We start from the raw sequence: 21,670 nt of genomic DNA, 5'->3' as shown, positions 1-21,670 counted from the left end.
GCCGGGTCTGCAGTGTGGTCAGTGCGTGGGTCAGCAAGCAAGCAGGTAGCAGCGATACAGGGTTCAGCTTTCCACACTCTACTGTTCTACTGTCACCACTCCACATCATGAGGGAAATCGTGCACCTCCAGGCCGGGCAGTGCGGGAACCAGATCGGTGCAAAGGTGAGAAAGCGTGGTACTAGCTAACTAGCTAAATGACGTTTGTCTGGTTTGGAAATGAGTTCTTTTGTCGTTCCGTCTTCCGTTTAAAAAGGTTGGCGTTGAAAGTCGTTCTGAATCTTATTCTGCGTCTCTCCTCGATACATTTGTCTTGTTGTAGCCTATCTCCTGATAGTTAACATTACACAAAATGACAGTACGCAGTTTAATGTCTGAATCATAGGCGCCAAGTTCTCTACACAAAACGCCAAATACCTACCGAAGATTCTCCTGTCGTATGGCTCATTTAGCTGGGCTATTGTCTCCCACTAGTATTTCACTATTCAGAGAGCGACCAGAGCTTAAAAATCACATATTTTAACTATTATCTTTGGCCCCGATTCTAGAGCTGTAATCGAACACATTTACATATAACCTAAATACAATATGGAGGGCTAAATTTCGGGTGTTGTCTTGCCTTATAGCGCTAAGGCCCCCACCACACACACACACACACACACACACACCCTTTTTTGCTGTTACATCTAGCCTACATAAAATAAGAATACTTCTATAATCCCATAGGCTGCAACAGACGTTACAAGATTGCTGTACATAAGTCGTTTAGTTAGTATAGTGATCTTTATTTTGGCTATATAAGCATAATTCACATCTGTTCAACATGAATCTGCACAATGTAACTGTGATTGTGACTGTTGCAGAGTAAAAGCTCAGTCATCGTCAGTCATTGATCCATTGTTAATGAAGTTGGCCAGACTTCAGCAGTCTTCGGGGCCAGCTGCTGCCATGGCTCCCCCTGGTGAGCCGGTGGACTCTTTGTTACTCTGAGAGAGAGAGAGAGAGAGAGTGATAAAAAGAGGAAAGAATGAAAAGAAAAGCTAAATGTGCTGAGGCAGAGGAGAGGAACGCAGGCGGAGGAGGACAGAGGGAGGGGAGGGGAGGGGAGGGGAGGGGGGGGAGGAGATAACAAGGTGCTCTGTGTCTGGTCTGAAAGCACAGATGATGTCATTTTAATGGCTGCTTTTCCAGTCAGTGGATCACATGTATGCGGATGACCCGGGCCCCCAAAAACGACCAAAACCCACCAGGGGCCGAGAGGCCCCGAGTACATGTGTAGAATCTGCGTCTTTTTGTGGGTGTGGCTATTTTGGCAGCACGTTTGGTGCTGAGCGCAGTGAGCGGCCATTGCTGTGATGTCTTTGCAGTGGTTGCATTGCTTTTAGCAAGTAGCACCCTTTTCCTTGGACCCCCCCGTCCCCGTCCCCGCAATACCGTATCGATATTTCAGAGAAAATCTCGTGATATATTTCGCCATATCCATTTTTTGCACAGCCATGTGTTCAGTGACACAATAAGCATCGTTTTTACTTCAGTGCGTTCAGTAACACACTCAATTTGACTCAACTTGTCCACTATGTTATCAATATAAAGTGATGTACATATTATTACACTACCTGGGTGGTACACAGTGAGTTGTATTTTCAGCTCTATTTTTTGAGTTTTCAGTAAATTAGGAGTATTGCAATATACCGCAGTATGTATTGTATCGCAATGTATCTTGATACGATCGTATTGTGACCCATGTATTGTGATGCGTAGCGTATCGTGAGTGACCGTCCTTGCCAATACGCAGCCTTATAAAACACAGCACTTCCTCTTCCTGTATGACAAGGTTTTTTCTTGTGCAAGACCTACTAGCAGACACCAGGTGCTTTGAACAGCAAAATGGAAAAGCTTTCAGGAAGTAGGTATATGGTGAATCAATATTGTGGTGTGTGTGTGTGGTTGTATGGGGTGAGTCAGAATCGGTAACATTGGCCTGATCAGTGAAGACAAGAGTTTATACAGAGACTTAGCGAGGCTGATGTCATCTCCCTGAATGGATTCACTTAATTGTGACGTCACTCCAGGTCCATTATGTTGATGAGCAGGTTTGCTAATTAACTTATGGAAATGAGCCAATGGGAGCTCAGATGGGGGTAATAAATGAAGGTTTACAGCGGCCATTTCTGTGCTGTCTGTCTGGGTGTGGCCAGTGACTCTGACCTCTGCACTAGTTTCTGCACTGTCATCATGCAGACATCATGCACACAGCTTATCATAATGTTGTTGTTGTGGTTGTGGTGATAGAAGAATAGACGTTGTTTATTCTATTTGCTGCACTCACGGAATTACTCTATTGTTAAATGTCTAATTTCTTTCTTCTTATGATGAGTGATGCTGCAATCCATTGTACTCAGAACTTGGAAAAAACGACCTCCGTGCAAAGTCAGAATTACAACTCGGATTCGGATACTCGGGCACGATCTACTATCCGTCCGAGTTTGCCGACATAAATGCATACCTGTGTGCGCACATGGTGATCAGTCATTTTTTACTTCATGTAGTGTTTGTGTTGTGAAACGACTTCCTCAAACATGGACTCCCGGCCCACAAATCTTCTGAGCTTCAACTTGAAAATAATTTGAGGCTGCTGGCGGGCCACACATGGGCCTCGAGTGGTTAAGAAACACTGGATTATTAAACGCCAAGATTTCTTGCACGCCCATCTCCTCCCCTCTTTTTATGTCGCACACAGACACACACACACACACACACACACAGATAGATATACACCCAGTCACCCACACTGGGCCTCACACAGTCCCTGGCACAGATTAGGGTCAATTGATTGAGTCAGTGTGACAGTCTGCGCTCATATCTCTCTCAGCCTGCCAGCTGACTCTGAATGTGTGTTGTCATATTGTTGTCAGTGATGTCATAAGAGGCGTTTGTGACATCATCATCAGGCATTGCAACATCATCAGCGATGTCATAAGAGGCATTGTGACATGCAGCGGGCGAGCCTAGGAATCGAGCGCGCGCCTAGTATTACAAATGTAATCAAACCCAATGATTATAACCAAAGATATAAACTTAACCTCAGAAAGCTAACTGATTACTTAAACTACTACGATTTTAAAATTAATCACCGTCTACTGGCTGGGTTAGGGTTCAGGCATGGCCCCCCCCCATGGCCCCCCCTCCCCCCCCCCCCACACACCACATGATTTGGTGCGGCCATGAAGTGGAGCTTGAAATGTGCATGGAGGAGATGGAGAACATGGACACAGTTCAGCACAGGGGCGACTGTTTACTGCAGAATAGCTTCTTTCACACACGCACATTATTTAAAGATGGAGGCGAGGGCCCGGCGAGCCGTGCGGCTGTATTTAGGCGGCGTCTTGTGACCGCAAAAAGCCAATTAGCTGTCAGTCTGCCTGGCTCTGGGAGGAGGAGAGCACTGAGGACTGATTGTGAACCAGCAGTGTTATCCAACCTTCCCCCCAGAGTCAATCAGCCTGTGGTAATGGCATATATATAGATATAGATATAAGATATATATGCATTTTCTACGGTACGTCTCTCTGTGTGCTAACTGTTAAAGGAACACTCTGCCCATTTTCAACCAGCTTTGTATCATTAGAACATCAGTAGTATATCAGAAAACTGTTTTGAAGTCTGTCATTTAATTTGACAGTTATTGAGTGTTAAAAGTGTGGACCAGTGACATCACTGGTCCACACTAACTCAAATTAATAAGTCATTAACTCAAATCAACTCTCAATAACTGTCAAACTATTCATCATTCATCTAGTTTGACAGTTATTGAGAGTTGATTTGAGTTAATGAGTTATTAATTTGAGTTAGTGTGGACCAGTGATGTCACTGGTCCACACTTTTAACACTCGATAACTGTCAAATTAAATGACAGACTTCAAAACAGTTTACAGTTTTCTGATATACTACTGATGTTCTAATGATACAAAGCTGGTTGAAAATGGGCGGAGTGTTCCTTTAAACACAAATGAGTAAACAAGAGACGTGTCTGGACATAGAGCTTTTTTTTTCTTTTAATTAGTGTGTAAATCTCCCAATACTAAGAATTGTTTTCAACGCTATTTAATAAACCGCCAGCTATAATGGTGGGAAGACTTCTACTTCTGTCTTCTTTAAGGCCGTGTCAGCAGGAAATAACACTAGAGGCATAACTGCGTGACTTGAATTACTACTGTAAGTGTTACTGTTGTGTCAGCTAGATTTAGCCAGACATATTCTCTGTGAAGTCCTCTTGAGACATGCCTGTGTATTAGGGCTATATAAATAAACTTGACTTGAATTCAACATACAGAGTGGCACATATTTGTAGCAGTACCGATTGTATTGCAGTACAAGGTGTTTATACTAACGTATTGATTTGTGTGTGCGTGCAGTTCTGGGAGGTGATCAGCGACGAGCACGGCATCGACCCAACAGGAACCTACCATGGAGACAGCGACCTGCAGCTGGATCGGATCAGTGTGTACTACAATGAGGCCTCTGGTACGTACACGCTACCACACGGATGTCAGATCACATGAGAGGAACCATACTGTCTGTGCTGTGGCCTGCTTCGGGTGGCTTCCTGTACTTTTTGTGATGTTATACTCCATCTAGTGGTCACACAGAGGCACTACACTCCTTCACCAGCTGTAGGCGAGTCTTAACCTTGCCAAACACAGCCCACTATAGTGGCCTGTTTAATGAACTTACCTTTTCAGTAATGTCCTTTCCAACGTTCTTGCCTGTGGTTAGACGAATAACATTGAACATATTCTTGGTTTCTTAAAAGTGTACCATTACATGCAATGTGAAACTTATGTGTACGTGTGTGTGCGTGTGCCTGTGTGTGTTTAGGTGGAAAGTACGTGCCCAGAGCCATCCTGGTGGACCTGGAGCCAGGCACCATGGACTCAGTCCGCTCCGGTCCCTTCGGACAAATCTTCAGACCCGACAACTTTGTGTTTGGTAAGGACACACACTACTGGGTTTACAGCTGCTTTCTCTACAGGGAGGTCACAGGCTCAGATATAGAACAGCACTCCTGAGCCGGTAGGGAATCCGCCTCTTGCTCAAGGACACTTGGGCAGGGCGGAGAGACTTGCCCCGACACACAGGCTCGAACCCGGGGCTCTCCTGTTGGAGGACAGAAGCACTACATGTGGGTCACCCTGCTGCCCTACTTTGTGGTTTCAGGCACTTCCTTTCCACCGGACAAATAGAGCACAACGGACTGTCCTCCTGTATCTGCCAGGGCTCTTCAGCGTGGGAGGCGGGGCTCCAAACAGTTTCAGGGGAGGCTCAGTGAACGGAAGTGAACAAAATGACATTAGTTATTACATTAGTTATCAAAAGGAGATCACATAGAATAGGCTAATCTCTCGAGACAGACTTTCGACTTTGTATCAAAAATCTGTCTGCAAGTTCAGTGAAAAGCCGAATAACAGCGCTCGCAGGGGGCAGGCTCGCATGGCTTGAGTGGACGTGGAGTGGTCGTCAAAACGGACCATTTTCAGCGTGTAGCAAGTTGCTACTTGCTACTAGCAATGAGCTAGAGTTGTTGTTGTTGTTTCATAGCGACGGAGGGGTTTGAGAACAACACGCAGGGAGCGGAAAATAAATGCGTTAATGGGCGGAGCCGGTCGGTTGGAGCCAATGGCAGAGCTTGCAGGGAGCGGAAAGGGATTTTCTTCCGCTGCCAACGGAGCCTCTTGAGTTCCGTTTATTCAGACATTGAAACTAGTGTCCTCTAGAGAGAGAGTGGCGTCAGCGGAGGACCAAAATGCGAGACTCATTAGCCAATGAACAGCCAGGAATGGGTCTCGCGCTACTTTTGCATGCTAAAATAAAGCTGATAATGTACAATTTGATTCAAGGGGGGGGGGGGGGGGGGACCCTTTCAGAGTACAACACAAACTGTCCATTTTGCTGCAACTCGACAGTGCTGCTTAATCCAGGACCTTACTTCCTGGAACTCTTGAGAGTAAAAAAAACTGGTCCATTGGCCCTGGTATTTGCCACAGACACTTTTACTCTTGTCAGAAGATCCCAGCATCAAACCAAATGTGGCTTCTGCTCACTGACTGATATCTAGTGAGTTGCTGGATGCTGTCAGACATTAAAAAAGATAAAAAATTAATTTCTGAGGATTTCTGAGTGGTTTTATGCCTTATATCTGTCTATCTTTTTCACGACCAATGACTTTGCATCCCTGTTTATCAGCACAGATAAGAAATGTTCCAGAGGTGGAGAGATAGAGAAGTGGTGTCATGTCTCCAGGCTGTTGATCTTAATATGAATGTGTTCTCTGTTAGCTTCCACGCCTCGTGAATAGATGCTGTTAGATCCAGCGGGTCTTTTTGATCCAGCAAGGCTGCACAAAATGAGCTGTTATGTAGGTTTACTTTAGGGTCAAATGATGTCCGCTCTCCTCCATTTCTGTTCTTTCTTTCTTAACTCAAATTAACTCTCAATAATGAATGTCTGAAAAACTGTTAACAGTTTTCGATTATATTACTGACTGTAATAATACAAACCTGGTTGAAAATGGGCATATCACATTTGGCAGACACTTATCCAAACGTGTCTTAACAAAACCATAATGGGGCACGGTGGCGCAGTGGTAGCGCTGTCGCCTCACAGCAAGAAGGTCCTGGGTTCGATTCCTGCCCGGGACGCTGTGGGCGCTGACGGTGTGTCCCTATTCCCATGTCCTCAGTGCCTACGGCCCACGGGGGCTATCTCATCAAAAGGGGCTTTCTGTGTGGAGTTTGCATGTTCTCCGCGTGCTCCCCTGGGGTTTCCTCCAGATAAGAACCCTGTGCTAAAAACATCAACACAAAAAAACCAACACCACCAGAAGTGCATGCATTTCCAGAAAGAGTTAGAATCAAACCCAAACTTTTGCAGTGTTGCATGAGAAATAATCCCAACTCTTTCTTTTTTCCCCGTTTCCCCCTCAGGCCAAAGTGGAGCAGGTAACAACTGGGCCAAGGGTCACTACACAGAGGGGGCGGAGCTAGTGGACTCTGTGCTGGACGTGGTGAGGAAGGAGGCGGAGAGCTGCGAGTGCCTGCAGGGCTTCCAGCTCACACACTCGCTGGGCGGCGGCACCGGCTCGGGCATGGGCACCCTGCTCATCAGCAAGATCCGTGAAGAGTACCCTGACCGCATCATGAGCACCTTCAGCGTGGTGCCCTCCCCTAAGGTAACGCATCATGAGCACCTTCAGCGTGGTGCCCTCCCCTAAGGTAACGCATCATGAGCACCTTCAGCGTGGTGCCCTCCCCTAAGGTAACGCATCATGAGCACCTTCAGCGTGGTGCCCTCCCCTAAGGTAACGCATCATGAGCACCTTCAGCGTGGTGCCCTCCCCTAAGGTAACGCATCATGAGCACCTTCAGTGTGGTGCCCTCCCCTAAGGTAACGCATCATGAGCACCTTCAGTGTGGTGCCCTCCCCTAAGGTAACGCATCATGAGCACCTTCAGCGTGGTGCCCTCCCCTAAGGTAACGCATCATGAGCACCTTCAGTGTGGTGCCCTCCCCTAAGGTAACGCATCATGAGCACCTTCAGTGTGGTGCCCTCCCCTAAGGTAACGCATCATGAGCACCTTCAGCGTGGTGCCCTCCCCTAAGGTAACTCATCATGAGCACCTTCAGTGTGGTGCCCTCCCCTAAGGTAACGCATCATGAGCACCTTCAGCGTGGTGCCCTCCCCTAAGGTAACTCATCATGAGCACCTTCAGTGTGGTGCCCTCCCCTAAGGTAACGCACGCACAAGCCCAAAAGAACTATCATCCCATCTCTCATCACACCTTATTTTTGAATGCCCCACTGTACAAATAATTGTGGGTACAAGTTCCGGTTTAACGTGACTTATTGTTGCAGCTTGCCATTTCCTTTGTTATACTCTGGCTGCAGACCCGAATTATAAACCGGAAACTGGAGTACGTTATAAAAGTTATAAATATAGTCAACGTTATAAACAACTAACCAACGCTGGGGGTCCGTATGGAAACGGTGTTACTCGAAATGGTTAAAAGTTAAATCAATTTGGTCATTTAGTGGCGTTTTACTGCCATGTAACATAGCTAGCTAGCCGCTAACATTAGCCACAGTAGGCTGCGCACTGCGCCCTTAAAGGGATATTTATCGACGAGATTTTTGCCAAGCTGGACCTGATTAGTGATTTGCTCCGTTCGCCCAGACGGGTGTCAAGCTGTCAGCAACAAGGCTGGGAGGATCACACCGGAAGAAAAACGCAGAGGCATCATGGCCGCTAGAAATAAGGTGGATACATTCCGTATAGAGCAGAACAGTCACGTGACATTTCTTGCCCCCCGGAAGTGGGTTTCCCATTCATTTTCTCCATAGACATTTAGAAAAATCCTTATATAATAAGGCTTGAGCCAAGCCAACCCGTGACATACTGTATCGTGAGTGACCATAAAACATTTCACTTGGGGCAAAAACAAAGACGTGTGTGGGGGGGGGGGGGGGTCTAAAATTTATTTTCTCCCCCGATATTTTTTGTTTTTGCTCCAACTGAAATGTTTTATGGTCACTCACGATTCAGTAGGTCACGGGTTGGCTTGGTTCCAGCCTTAAAACTCATCGTTATATAAGGATTTTTCGTAATGTTTATGGAGAAAATGAATGGGAAGCTCACCCCCTGCAGATTATTGATTATTGTCATTTTGTGCTATGCAGCAGTAAAAATGTTACTTATTGAACCTTTTGTCATATGTATCATTTATATCAGAATATGTATAATGTATATCAATTCCTCTCTCCCCCTTTTCCTTTCTCCCTCTTCCTCTCTCTCTCTCTCTCTCTCTCTCTCCCTCCAGGTTTCAGACACCGTGGTCGAGCCCTACAACGCCACCCTGTCCGTCCACCAGCTGGTAGAAAACACCGACGAGACGTACTGCATCGACAACGAGGCCCTCTACGACATCTGCTTCCGCACGCTCAAGCTGACCACGCCCACCTACGGCGACCTCAACCACCTGGTGTCGGCCACCATGAGCGGCGTCACCACCTGCCTGCGCTTCCCCGGCCAGCTCAACGCTGACCTGAGGAAGCTGGCCGTCAACATGGTGCCCTTCCCCCGCCTGCACTTCTTCATGCCCGGCTTCGCCCCGCTGACCAGCAGGGGGAGCCAGCAGTACCGCGCGCTGACGGTGCCCGAGCTCACCCAGCAGGTCAGGGACGCAAACAACTCTCTTTTTGGCAAATGTCCACTTGTGTGAACCGTCAATTTTTTAAAAGATGTTTAGCCGCTTCTATAAGATACTTTGTGTGTGTATGGCGAGATTTGGGGAAGACTCACCGAGTTTTGGGGAAGACTGGCTCGAGGCGACCGGGATGGGGGTGTGGCCCCGACCCCAGCTCCCCAGTCTGGACAGACAGAGAGACAGACAGAGGCACAGGGCAGGCATAGAGAGAGATATGAGTAATGTCTCGAGGAGTGCACTCCTCTTATCGTGATCACCTTGGGCTGGGTCAAATGGATCACTAAGCCGATTCCACTGGCATGAAACAATGTAAAGATACAGGTGACAGCACAGAGAGATGTAAAGATACAGGTGACAGCACAGAGAGATGTAAAGATACAGGTGACAGCACAGAGAGATGTAAAGATACAGGTGACAGCACAGAGAGATGTAAAGATACAGGTGACAGCACAGAGAGATGTAAAGATACAGGTGACAGCACAGAGAGATGTAAAGATACAGGTGACAGCACAGAGAGATGTAAAGATACAGGTGACAGCACAGAGAGATGTAAAGATACAGGTGACAGCACAGAGAGATGTAAAGATACAGGTGACAGCACAGAGAGATGTAAAGATACAGGTGACAGCACAGAGAGATGTAAAGATACAGGTGACAGCACAGAGAGATGTAAAGATACAGGTGACAGCACAGAGAGATGTAAAGATACAGGTGACAGCACAGAGAGATGTAAAGATACAGGTGACAGCACAGAGAGATGTAAAGATACAGGTGACAGCACAGAGAGATGTAAAGATACAGGTGACAGCACAGAGAGATGTAAAGATACAGGTGACAGCACAGATGTAAAGATACAGGTGACAGCACAGAGAGATGTAAAGATACAGGTGACAGCACAGAGAGATGTAAAGATACAGGTGACAGCACAGAGAGATGTCAAGATACAGGTGACAGCACAGAGAGATGTCAAGATACAGGTGACAGCACAGAGAGATGTAAAGATACAGGGCCTAAAAAATATATAAGTTTGGTTCCTGTTGGTTGTCAGTTGAGGTGAGGGTAGGTAGGGAATTTATTTTATTTTATTTTTTTATTTTATTTTCAGTGGCAGCAAGGGATAGATAGGAAATATATAGATATATTTTTTTCCTTAAAATTACAGCAGCGATGGATACTTTTTTCATAACATAGCCTACATGTACTGTACCACTGTGCTCTACACACGTTTTTATATGAACAAAATATTTAAGTCAATATGAATGCTTCAATGTTATTAAAACGTGCTGATTTTAAATGTTCTTTTTTCTACTCCTAAAAACCAGTTCTGGACCATTGGCCACTTCCAACTCACGGCTTCCTCATAGCTACACACACACACGCACACAAACACACACGTCACACACACACAAACACACGCACGCGCATGCACGCATACGCACAGATGCACGCACACGCGCACACACACGCTCTGGTTTGTGCTCTCTGGAAGAGAAAAGCCCACTCCCCGGGTCCGCAGGCTCTCCAGAATGTCATTTTTTAGCTCCTCTTTTTTCGTCTGTGCAACCTTCGGCGGGGGCAAATGAGTACGTTGCTGTGCACGAAACAGTATCTCGAAGGCGGACGGAGCGGTACTTTGAGCTGTCGAGGGCTGAGGTTCTGCCGTGCACTTCAGTGCTAAATACCTGAATTGAAACGTAGCCATGAAGCCACTGACGAGCGAACCAAGCTGCTGAGTGGGGGTCGACACCACATCGCTGGAGATATCCGTCCATTTGTCAGCTCTGTCCACTTTGCCGGCTGCTGATACGAATATACAAGCGCACTGTTTAACTTCCTGAAGCACGTTTTCAAACGATTTTAACCCCAATCTCACAATTCTGGTTGGCACGCTGCTGCATGGGCAGAGAAGCGACACAAAGCACATGTCCATCATGCTCCCTCCATGCCATTTTCGTTTTAAAGTATCCGTAGTGAAAAGCACCTTCGCGCAGTGGCAAACCCCGCCCCTTAGCGCCACCTCAAATCAACAAGCTCATAAAATAAATTGGGTCGCACGTAAATTGACAGGGTCGGTCGGCAACCGGAACCAAACTTAATTTTTTTTTAGGCCCAGGTGACAGCACAGAGAGATGTAAAGATACAGGTGACAGCACAGAGAGATGTCAAGATACAGGTGACAGCACAGGCCCACAGTCTTAGACTTTGAAAACCCCTGATATACTGTAGAGCAGGGATACTCAACTTGCTTTGCCCGGGGGCCACTTTCGTGAAATGATAGAAGGCCAGGGGCCAGTTAATAAACAAACAATATAAATTTTTCTGTAGCGGATTGTAGGTTTTTGGGGTGTCAGCCGGAGTTTAGTCTGACAATGTTGTGCACACCGGATAGTTAGTTAGGTTAAGTACATACATACTGTAAGTGCCTGGGTAGCGAGCAGACGGCGGTATTTGACAATTTAGCAGCTAAATCATAGATTATTGAAAGATATTCCATATTCCAGACTGAAATGCTATAACAGAAGTGGAGAATTGGCCAGAATGACATGAACATTTGGACACTTAAGTTATTCAGCGGGTATCTTGCATGTTGCGTTCAGGTGCACTGTAAATTATTATTTTTTTGGTTGCAATTCCATGTGGCCAAGTTGAGTATCACTGCTGTAGAGGCTTGTAGGCTTAACCATAAATTGCCGCCATGTTGGTTCTTTGGGGGGAAAGGCTATGGGATTTTGGTTAAATGCATGAAATAAGGTCAGTGGTTAACAAAGGTTTATGGGAGTGTGTTCAACAGGACCACCTTTATGACTTTTGAAACGTTTTCTGAAAATTGTGTTAACAAAAATGCATTTACGCTTCAAAAGTCATAAAAGTGGTCCACGTTTGTCAAGATTGTCCTGCAAAACACAAATTGCCACTCCCATAAGCTTTTGTTAACCACAGACCTTATTTCACGCGTTTAACCTAAATCCCCATTCATTTCCCCCTTATGAACCAAAGTGCTACTTCCTGACTCATGCCTGTGGTACTCTATTGGCCTACAAAACAAGGCCCCCCCTTCCCCTTTGCCAACCCACTACCACCATGCATAGCTCTTTTCTTCACCATACGTGTGTTTGCATCCCTGGCAGGTGTTCGACGCCAAAAACATGATGGCGGCCTGCGACCCGCGCCACGGCCGCTACCTGACCGTCGCCGCCGTGTTCCGCGGCCGCATGTCCATGAAGGAGGTGGACGAGCAGATGCTGAACGTGCAGAACAAGAACAGCAGCTACTTCGTGGAATGGATCCCCAACAACATCAAGACGGCCGTGTGCGACATCCCGCCGCGCGGCCTCAAGATGGCCGTCACCTTCATCGGCAACAGCACCGCCATCCAGGAGCTGTTCAAGCGCATCTCCGAGCAGTTCACCGCCATGTTCCGCCGCAAGGCCTTCCTCCACTGGTACACCGGCGAGGGCATGGACGAGATGGAGTTCACCGAGGCCGAGAGCAACATGAACGACCTGGTGTCCGAGTACCAGCAGTACCAGGACGCCACCGCCGAGGAGGAGGGCGAGTTCGAGGAGGAGGCGGAGGAAGACGACGCCTAAAGCAAGCCACCCAAACAAAAACGAAGAAAATGTGAGCCGAGAGAGAGGTGAACGGCTACAAATTGCATACCCCCCAATCCCCCCCCACCCCCCAAAAAATCTAAAATAATAAAAAAACAAAACCAACAAAAATGTTTGTTGTGATGTGAAATGAAGGAATGTAGCAGAAAGGATGAGGAAGTGTTGGTGTGAGAGAAATGACAGGAAGGAGTAAGAACGAAGGATGAATATAGAAAGATGAGGGAAGAGAAGCTGGATAAAACAAATACATGACCAAATATGTTCAACAGTTTGCAGTTTTCTTGTGAAATATGTTCAACATTTTGCAGTTTATTGTGAAATATGTTCCACCGTTTGTAGTTCATTGTGTGACCATGCGGGCCTGTTTTCCCGAGCCAGGCTACACAACATGCGCTTTGTGTCGCATCTTTTTTCCAAATGAACAAATCATAAGCTCTTTTCACGCTTCACTTTCTTAGCTTATTAGGGTTGATCTTTTTCTGCGTTCCAGAGATGTCAGAAAGTCGGAAATGCCAACTTCCAACTACGAAAAATGCAACAGAACCACCCTTCCAAGTCGCGTTTTCTTACATGGTAAACGCCACACAGAATTACTTTCATGTTTATAATCCTCCAAATTAAATTCACTTACATTTTCAGCATTCGACGCTCAAAAGTTGCGGTGACGGGACGGTTAAACGTCGAAATCGCCTAATCGCATTGACATAACATAGGCGCAGGGGTTGTATTGTAATTCCCAGATAAAACTACAATACCACTTGGGAATTTCCGACTTCCGACTTTGAATGCAATGCAGAATGTTACCCCGGGGTGGTAGCTAACCCCTGTTCACACATACTGGCTAAAATGCTCGTTAACCCAGTTAATCTTGGGTTAAAGCAGTTAAACTTTGGGTTAAGTCAAAGAAAGAGCAATGTTAAAAGCCCTGTAACTTGGATGCTGTGGGGATCCAGAAATGACTAAAGCAAGTTGAATAAGCTATAGGGCCAAGAAGTCCAGCTTTTATCAGTGTTAATTACTTTGGCCATTTTTGCATCAAGAACACCTCTTAATGGGTCAAATGTGAATTTGTGTAGTAGGCAGACAAATACCATCAGTATTACTCATTGAGACAGTACACTCTTAAAATGGATGGATCATTTTCAACACATCTGACTGTCTAGTTTGGGACAACTCCTTTTCTTGTCATTTTTTCCACTGTTGATGAGCAAAGTCACTTTTATGGGCGCACATGCTTATGAAAAAGGAAATGTTGATATTTATAATTTGACTGGCTGTCACATAGCCCCCAATTCAGATGTCTTCCCCCTATTCTTTTCTCACTTGATTCAGAAATTTGCCATGTTCTCTCTGAGGAGTGATTTTGATTCAGTAGAAGAGGTACAACACAACAAATAAAATGTTCTAACAAGACATTTTTGTGTGTGTCAGTGGGCTTCTCTGCAGGGCATTGAGATCATTCAAAGAATCAAAACATATTGCATCATTTCAATCAGACAAAATAGTTTTTTTTTTTTTAACTGAACTTCTGAAAAACTGGCCTTTTCGGAAGATACAAGGTTTTCACAGTGATTTTTCTTCCAGACGCCAGCCAACGTCCTGAGGAGGAACAAACTCTGCCGAAACACATTCGCATTACCTGCATCTATTTCCCATGGCATATTTGCACCTTTGCTGAGAAAACCATGTATCTGCCTGCTAAGTCATTTTTTCAGCAGGAAGACCTTTATGTATGAAAATATAGTGTTTGTTTTACAGGGTCGTCAAACTCACTCCACACATAAATGAGCATGTAAACTTCTGATTCAAACAAGGAGAAAGTACACCAACATTGTAGTCTCACAGTGGGTAATCTCTGTGAAACAGTGAGTGAGTCTACTCCAAGTCAATTAGACACATTGATCCAAATGTAATAATATTGATAATAACACATTTGTTTCTACATCTGCTTCTCGCTCTTAGTGGACAAAAACATGTCAAAGTATTGGAAATAAAGAGTACCGCAGGGATACTGTATTTTTGTAGGCGGAAGTCCCGGACTTCCTGGATTTTACGGGGAAAAGTCAATGGGGTTTTAGAATGGGGATTTCACTTGAATGCATAAAATAAGGTCTGTGGTTAACAAACGTTTATGGGAGTGGTAAATGCAGGCTTTGTGAAACACACCAAACATGTAAAAGACCATCGCTTTAAGAAAGAAAAGAAATGCACCAAAATTTGCAGTTTCATGTTTTGCTGGTGCTAAACTCACATTCTGCTAACTGTTTACACTCTGAGCCGCTACAGTATACAATGAGATCCAACAGAAGGCCTTTTCAATTCAATTTGTGATCCTCCAAGCCAAGTCATCTCTGTTTTATTGTTTGTTACCCTTTTTTTTACTACTACTCCTGTTGACGTGTTTGACTTGGGATCCCAGTGATTGTGAAAAGTTTCTGAAAAATTAAAAGGCATTTCTAAAAAAAAAAAAAAAAAGTTTGACTGTTATTAGCAGGAGATGATGATGGGCTATTAGTGGATTTGGGGACACACTTATTTTGATTCCTAATGAGATTCCAGGAAGTCATGACTTTTTCTGATGTCAACAAATGGAGTGAGAGCTGTATGAGTAAACACACTTTCCAATATGGCGTCTTACATAATACAATACAATACATAAAACAAAAAGGTCACATTTCAGTAGTGTGATGATTGATTATTTTCTTCTCAGCGGTAGGTCAGGGCTGGTACTGTATCCGGCTGCTGTACTTTGTACAGGCTGCCAGTGCTTTTACTTACACATTAACATGATTAATTATAATATTAAAATGGGATATATATATATACACTAATAGAATACAATAGAATTATATTCGGGACATTCAAATATTCCAAAGACCCGGATGAGCGTGATCCCATGAGGAAAAACGTGAACCCAGTGCATGTACCAATATTAGCATGTAAACACCATTATCCTGTAGAATACTGGTGTGCATGTAAACCATTGACAGTAAATATACTTATATATACTTTATACTTGTATAAAGGTCCCCCTCCCCCCACCCCCGACTGCTTTCAATATCCGCATAGAGACAGTCCGCATATCTGGGAACGCCCACAAAATGTTAAACGGCTGGCGCGCGAGTGGGGTAAAACCGCCCATATATCTCATGGGCTGACTCACCAAAAGACGGTGCTGCGGCTCTAAACTACATGTTTGGGGGTTCTAGAGCAGAACACAAGACGTCTGCTCAGATGTGTGTTTACTGCGGTGGTTAAATCCCTGATCGTGTCTGCCTGGGCTGAGCTATCAGCTAAATTCTAACTTTGCTGAATGGATAGAACGTTTTTTTTTTTTACCCCACCCTGACCACGCTCCCACCCAGGCTGAGCCAGCTAAACCAGCGTCTATGACGAGACGTGGCCTCAACCTATTGCAGCCTCGCTTAATCCCGGCGCTTGACTGCTGCGTAGGCGGCCACAGGGCGTGGTTTTTGCGTAACCTATGTGCGATTCGAAATAACGCTGCTCGCGTCGGCTCGGTAGCGCAAGGCATTCTGGGTATGGTGGTGGTCACGTGTGAGCTCCCATGTAAACAAACGTTCTTGAACTAACGAGTTAGCGTTAGCATTAGTTGATTATTTCCAGGTTATACTTGAAGTTTAATTTACAAGCAGAAGACTCGTATGTGCGCATATTATCACGAATATAAGTGGAACCGGGGCTCCGTTAGAGGAAGAAGAAGACTGGACTCGGTTTGAAGGTGTGTGAAAATGAACATGTCTAAAGTCCGGAAGCTGAGAGCTGTGGTGAAGCTGTGTCGGGTGCAGTGGCCGTTACACAGAGAAGCCTTGCCTCCAGACCTCCAGCAGCTGTTGGTCATTAAAGAAGATGTTACCGCTGAGCTGCAGGAGTCGAGTCCCAGTCTGCACCAAGAGGACCCAGAGCCCGCACACACTAAAGAGGAACAGGAGGACCCAGAGCTCCCACACATTAAAGAGGAACAGGAGGACCCAGAGCTCCCTCACATTAAAGAGGAACAGGAGGACCCAGAGCTCCCACACATGAAAGAGGAACAGGAGGACCCAGAGCTCCCACACATTAAAGAGGAACAGGAGGACCCAGAGCATCCACACATTAAAGAGGAACAGGAGGACCCAGAGCTCCCACACATTAAAGAGGAACAGGAGGACCCAGAGCATCCACACATTAAAGAGGAACAGGAGGACCCAGAGCTCCCACACATTAAAGAGGAACAGGAGGACCCAGAGCATCCACACATTAAAGAGGAACAGGAGGACCCAGAGCTCCCACACATTGAAGAGGAACAGGAGGACCCAGAGGTCCCACACATTAAAGAGGAACAGGAGGACCCAGAGTGCCCACACATTAAAGAGGAACAGGAGGACCCAGAGCTCCCACACATTGAAGAGGAACAGGAGGACCCAGAGTGCCCACACATTAAAGAGGAACAGGAGGACCCAGAGCTCCCACACATTAAAGAGGAACAGGAGGACCCAGAGCTCCCACACATTAAAGAGGAACAGGAGGACCCAGAGCTCCCTCACATGAAAAAGGAGCAGGAGGAACTATGGACCAGTCAGGAGGCAGATCAGCGTCAACGGCTGGAGGAGGCCAATAGCACCAAGTTCCCATTCACTGCTGTCCCTGTGAAGAGACACATGATAATCCACACAGGTGAGAAACAATTTAACTGCTTACTATGTGGTAAAGGTTTTGGTCATAAAGGAAACTTGAAGGAACACATGATAGTCCACACAGGAGATAAACAATTTATTTGCTCAGTCTGTGGTAAAGGTTTTGCTCGTAAACGAGATTTGAAGCCACACGTGATAGTCCACACAGGAGATAAACAATTTAATTGCTCAGTCTGTGGTAAAGGTTTTGGTCGTAAAGACTCCTTGACGACACACATGATAATCCACACAGGAGATAAACAATTTAATTGCTCAGTCTGTGGTAAAGGTTTTGGTCGTAAAGGAAACTTGAAGGAACACATGATAGTCCACACAGGAGATAAACAATTTATTTGCTCAGTCTGTGGTAAAGGTTTTGCTCGTAAACGAGAGTTGAAGTCACACGTGATAGTCCACACAGGAGATAAACAATTTAATTGCTCAGTCTGTGGTAAAGGTTTTGGTCGTAAAGACTCCTTGACGACACACATGATAATCCACACAGGAGATAAACAATTTAATTGCTCAGTCTGTGGTAAAGGTTTTGGTCGTAAAGGACGGTTGAAGTCACACATGATAGTCCACACAGGAGATAAACAATGTATTTGCTCAGTCTGTAGTAAATGTTTTGGTCATACAGCAGACTTGAACAAACACATGATAGTCCACACAGGAGAGACAGAATTTAATTGCTCAGTCTGTGGTAAAGGTTTTGGTCGTAAAGACAGCTTGAAGACACACATGATAATCCACACAGGAGATAAAGAATTTAATTGCTCAGTCTGTGGTAAAGGTTTTGGTCGTAAAGACTCCTTGACGACACACATGATAATCCACACAGGAGATAAAGAATTTAATTGCTCAGTCTGTGGTAAAGGTTTTGGTCGTAAAGGACAGTTGAAGTCACACATGATAGTCCACACAGGAGATAAACAATTTATTTGCTCAGTCTGTAGTAAATGTTTTGGTCATAAAGCAGACTTGAACAAACACATGATAGTCCACACAGGAGATAAACAATTTAATTGCTCAGTCTGTGGTAAAGGTTTTGGTCATAAAGGACAGTTGAAGTCACACATGATAGTCCACACAAGAGAGTAAACTCAGTGGTTAACACTGTTGCCTCACAGCAAGAAGGTCCCGGGTTTGAACCCCGGTCCGTCCCAGGTCCTTTCTGTGTGGAGTTTGCATGTTCTCCCCGTGTCCGTGTGGGTTTTCTCCGGGTGCTCCGGTTTCCTCCCACCATCAAGAAAGACATGTATGTTAGGGTTAATACTCCTGTCAGTGCCCCTGACCAAGGCACTGGCAAAAAGAACTGGAGTAGTTGGTCCCCGGTCGCTGCACAGTGGCTGCCCACTGCTCCTAGTTCTAGGAAGGTTCCTAGTAGAGGATGGGTCAAATGCAGAGGATGAATTTCCCCAAGGGGATAAATAAAGGATAACTTAACTTAACTTAAACATTTAATTCAGGGTTCCATGGAAAACCTGGAAAAGTCATGGGATTTCAAAATCTTGTTGAAAGCCAACCAGACATGTAATCACTTATAGTATGTTTTCTGTGGTTTTTGTATTTTTGACTGTACCTTACTATCTATGTTCTTTTTGAGTGTGTTCTATTAATGATGTATGTAGCTCTTACTGTTTGATATTCCTCTGTTTTGATGTTTGAGGACTGCGGATGGAATCTAGCCTCGTGCTAAATCCACCACTTTTGACACTTTTACCATGTTTCACGTGACTGTATCTGTTTCATGTTTTATGTGTTAATTAATTGTGCATTGTCCCGTCTTAATAAACAAATAAAGTAAAAGTAAGTAAGTCAAGTTTACCAGGCCTGGAAAAGTCATGGAATTAGTCAAATCCTTGAAAGTTTAGGAAAAGTCCTGTAACTGTAACTCTGTAATGAAGTTGTTACAGTAATCTTCCTGTGGATCTTCCATGTAACATAACGGCAAATGTATTCTCTGTAGCTGTTGATGTAACGTCTAATATGTGTCGATTTTAGTGCTTGTATTTGTATTATTGGCAGGAAAAACTGTACGTGACTCAGCAAGAATAATATTGTTGATGTAGCCTATTTGTATTTAAAAAAACACAACTAGTAGGCTACTCTTTTTTTTTTAGTAGGCTACTTTTTTCTATTAGTAGTGCTGTGTGATGAAAGAATACGAGAGGAAATGACTGTAGAGAGAGTTTCAACTTGCTGAAATACATTTGATCTTGCTGCCAGATTCATGGGTTGATAGTGCCTTCAACTCTCCACTCATTACATGTCATGTTACATAAGATGAATAAACATACAGAAATGTGTTTATGTTGAATCTATGTTTTTTAAACATATGGCCACAACATGCTGTGATTGGATGTTTCTTTCTCTCATTCAAGTTAAATAAAAGATAACTGTATATGATCTTCTCATCTGTGTATTACTAGTGTCAATAGTTTGCATGCTTGTGTAAAAAGTGATAAGTGATGGCAAAGCCGGTCTAGCTCAATACCAGCAAGCATCTGAGTTCACTATCAGTGCCTGAGCTTCTGGGTGTGGGTTTGGATCCCAAGTGTCATTGGTGTTAGGGAACCAGTTTGCCAGTCAACATTAAGACATCCCACCCATAGGAGCCGGGGTGTGTGTATGAGAGTGCATAATCACACACTCATACTGCCACCTACAGGCGGCTCTGAAGAAATGCATGACTTCAGACAGGCTGCTACAGACTCAATACTGACTAGCTGCTATTGACAGTTACATAGAAAATAATAGATCCAACTTTGCATTTCCAGCCATGGCTTTATATACCACACTCCATGCACCTGTCTGGAGGGCCAGAGACGGACAACAGCCTCTGTTGACTCGTAGATTCTGAGAATGTTTTGAAGCCAAACATCCTGGGGACACATTACGAGCTCTCAGAGGGAGACTGGCTATTGTTAAAGGGCCCCGGGGGTGATGTCATCAACACAGGCCCAAAAGGAGTCTGTTGATGCAGGGCGACTGGTTCAGTTACCTTTTTATTACTGGAATTTATGATCAGATAAATAAGCTAAAAAAATAATCAGAAACTAAATAACTAGTAACTAAATAAGAGTCCCAGCGAGCATTTTCAGGTTGAAAAGGCGTTTAAAAAACGTTTAGGGTCAACGTTGAAAAAACATGCAAGAAAGGTTCAAAAGTGAATGTTTTTTCACCCACTATTGGCAGACGTTGATTAAACGTTCACATTTAGACCATATTTCACCAGGATCTCAAATTAAAAATGTAGCGCCTCACACATATATACATAATATACTCTATCTCTATGTCGTACACAACCTGTACACAATTGTACATTACCACAGGCTAAACAATCATGGGACAGGTATTTTATATCATGTGTACCAGACTATTATAACTAAAATGATGTTGACTGTGTGTGTGCGTCTATACGAGGGATCAGCCGAGCAGCATTTTGGTAAACAAACCGCTTCACTGGGTGGCAACGGCAATGGAACCCTATGGAGCCCAAGTGGCGCGAGGCGTGAGTGTCTGCGCTCGAGCCGGCTTGACTCTGTTTACATTTTAAAAACTGCGACAGTTCACACAACTTTAACACGACATGCATGTATTATACATCAAACTCTTGGGCTACTTCTGCTCTCACTCAGAATGTCAAAATATAAGCGATGTCATGTACAGTTTTTGAGATATTAACGTTTGTTTGGCACAACTCGTACTATTAACTGCCACGGGGTTCCGCATTTCTCTCATTGAACCGAATGGTAATGTTAGGTGTGACAAATGAAACAAATATTCAAATAATATTCCTATCATACCAAATTGTATCTGAGAGACTCTTGTGGATTAATGAGCCCAATTGTATTCATGTGTGATGATCTTAGTCCCATAGCCAGGCCCATTTCAGTGAAACCATCGAAACTTGACCAAACGGTAGCTAAAATGACCTATTGACCTGTAGTAGGATACTGCCTAAACTTTATAAGCACAAACTAGTCTAGAGACCACTCAGCAAAGAGCATCACCAGTTTAATTATACAATTGGTGGAGCCTGGGGTGCCGTATCTCTAGTAGCCTAATACTGAAAAATCTCTTATAGATAGCTGAAGAATTGTCTCTCAAAAACATGAAAGG

At 44.7% G+C, this 21,670-nt stretch overlaps 1 protein-coding gene across 1 annotated transcript; it reads left to right on the top strand.

Moving 5' to 3' along the window:
- LOC310785498 (tubulin beta chain-like) lies at positions 1-12,980 on the top strand. Its single transcript, XM_083646588.1, has 6 exons — positions 1-164; positions 4,415-4,523; positions 4,878-4,988; positions 6,983-7,227; positions 8,872-9,225; positions 12,387-12,980. The coding sequence occupies exons 1-6, from the start codon at positions 108-110 to the stop codon at positions 12,846-12,848; spliced, it is 1,338 nt and encodes a 445-aa protein (XP_083502714.1). The 5' UTR covers positions 1-107; the 3' UTR covers positions 12,849-12,980.
- The last annotated feature ends 8,690 nt before the right edge of the window (positions 12,981-21,670 follow it).

The sequence above is a fragment of the Poromitra crassiceps genome (assembly GCF_964638095.1).
Source record: "Poromitra crassiceps genome assembly, chromosome: 11".
In the NCBI taxonomy this organism is placed as follows: Eukaryota; Metazoa; Chordata; class Actinopteri; order Beryciformes; family Melamphaidae; genus Poromitra; species Poromitra crassiceps.
Note: the sequence above shows the minus strand (reverse complement) of the source record. Positions and strands in the feature narration are given on the sequence as shown.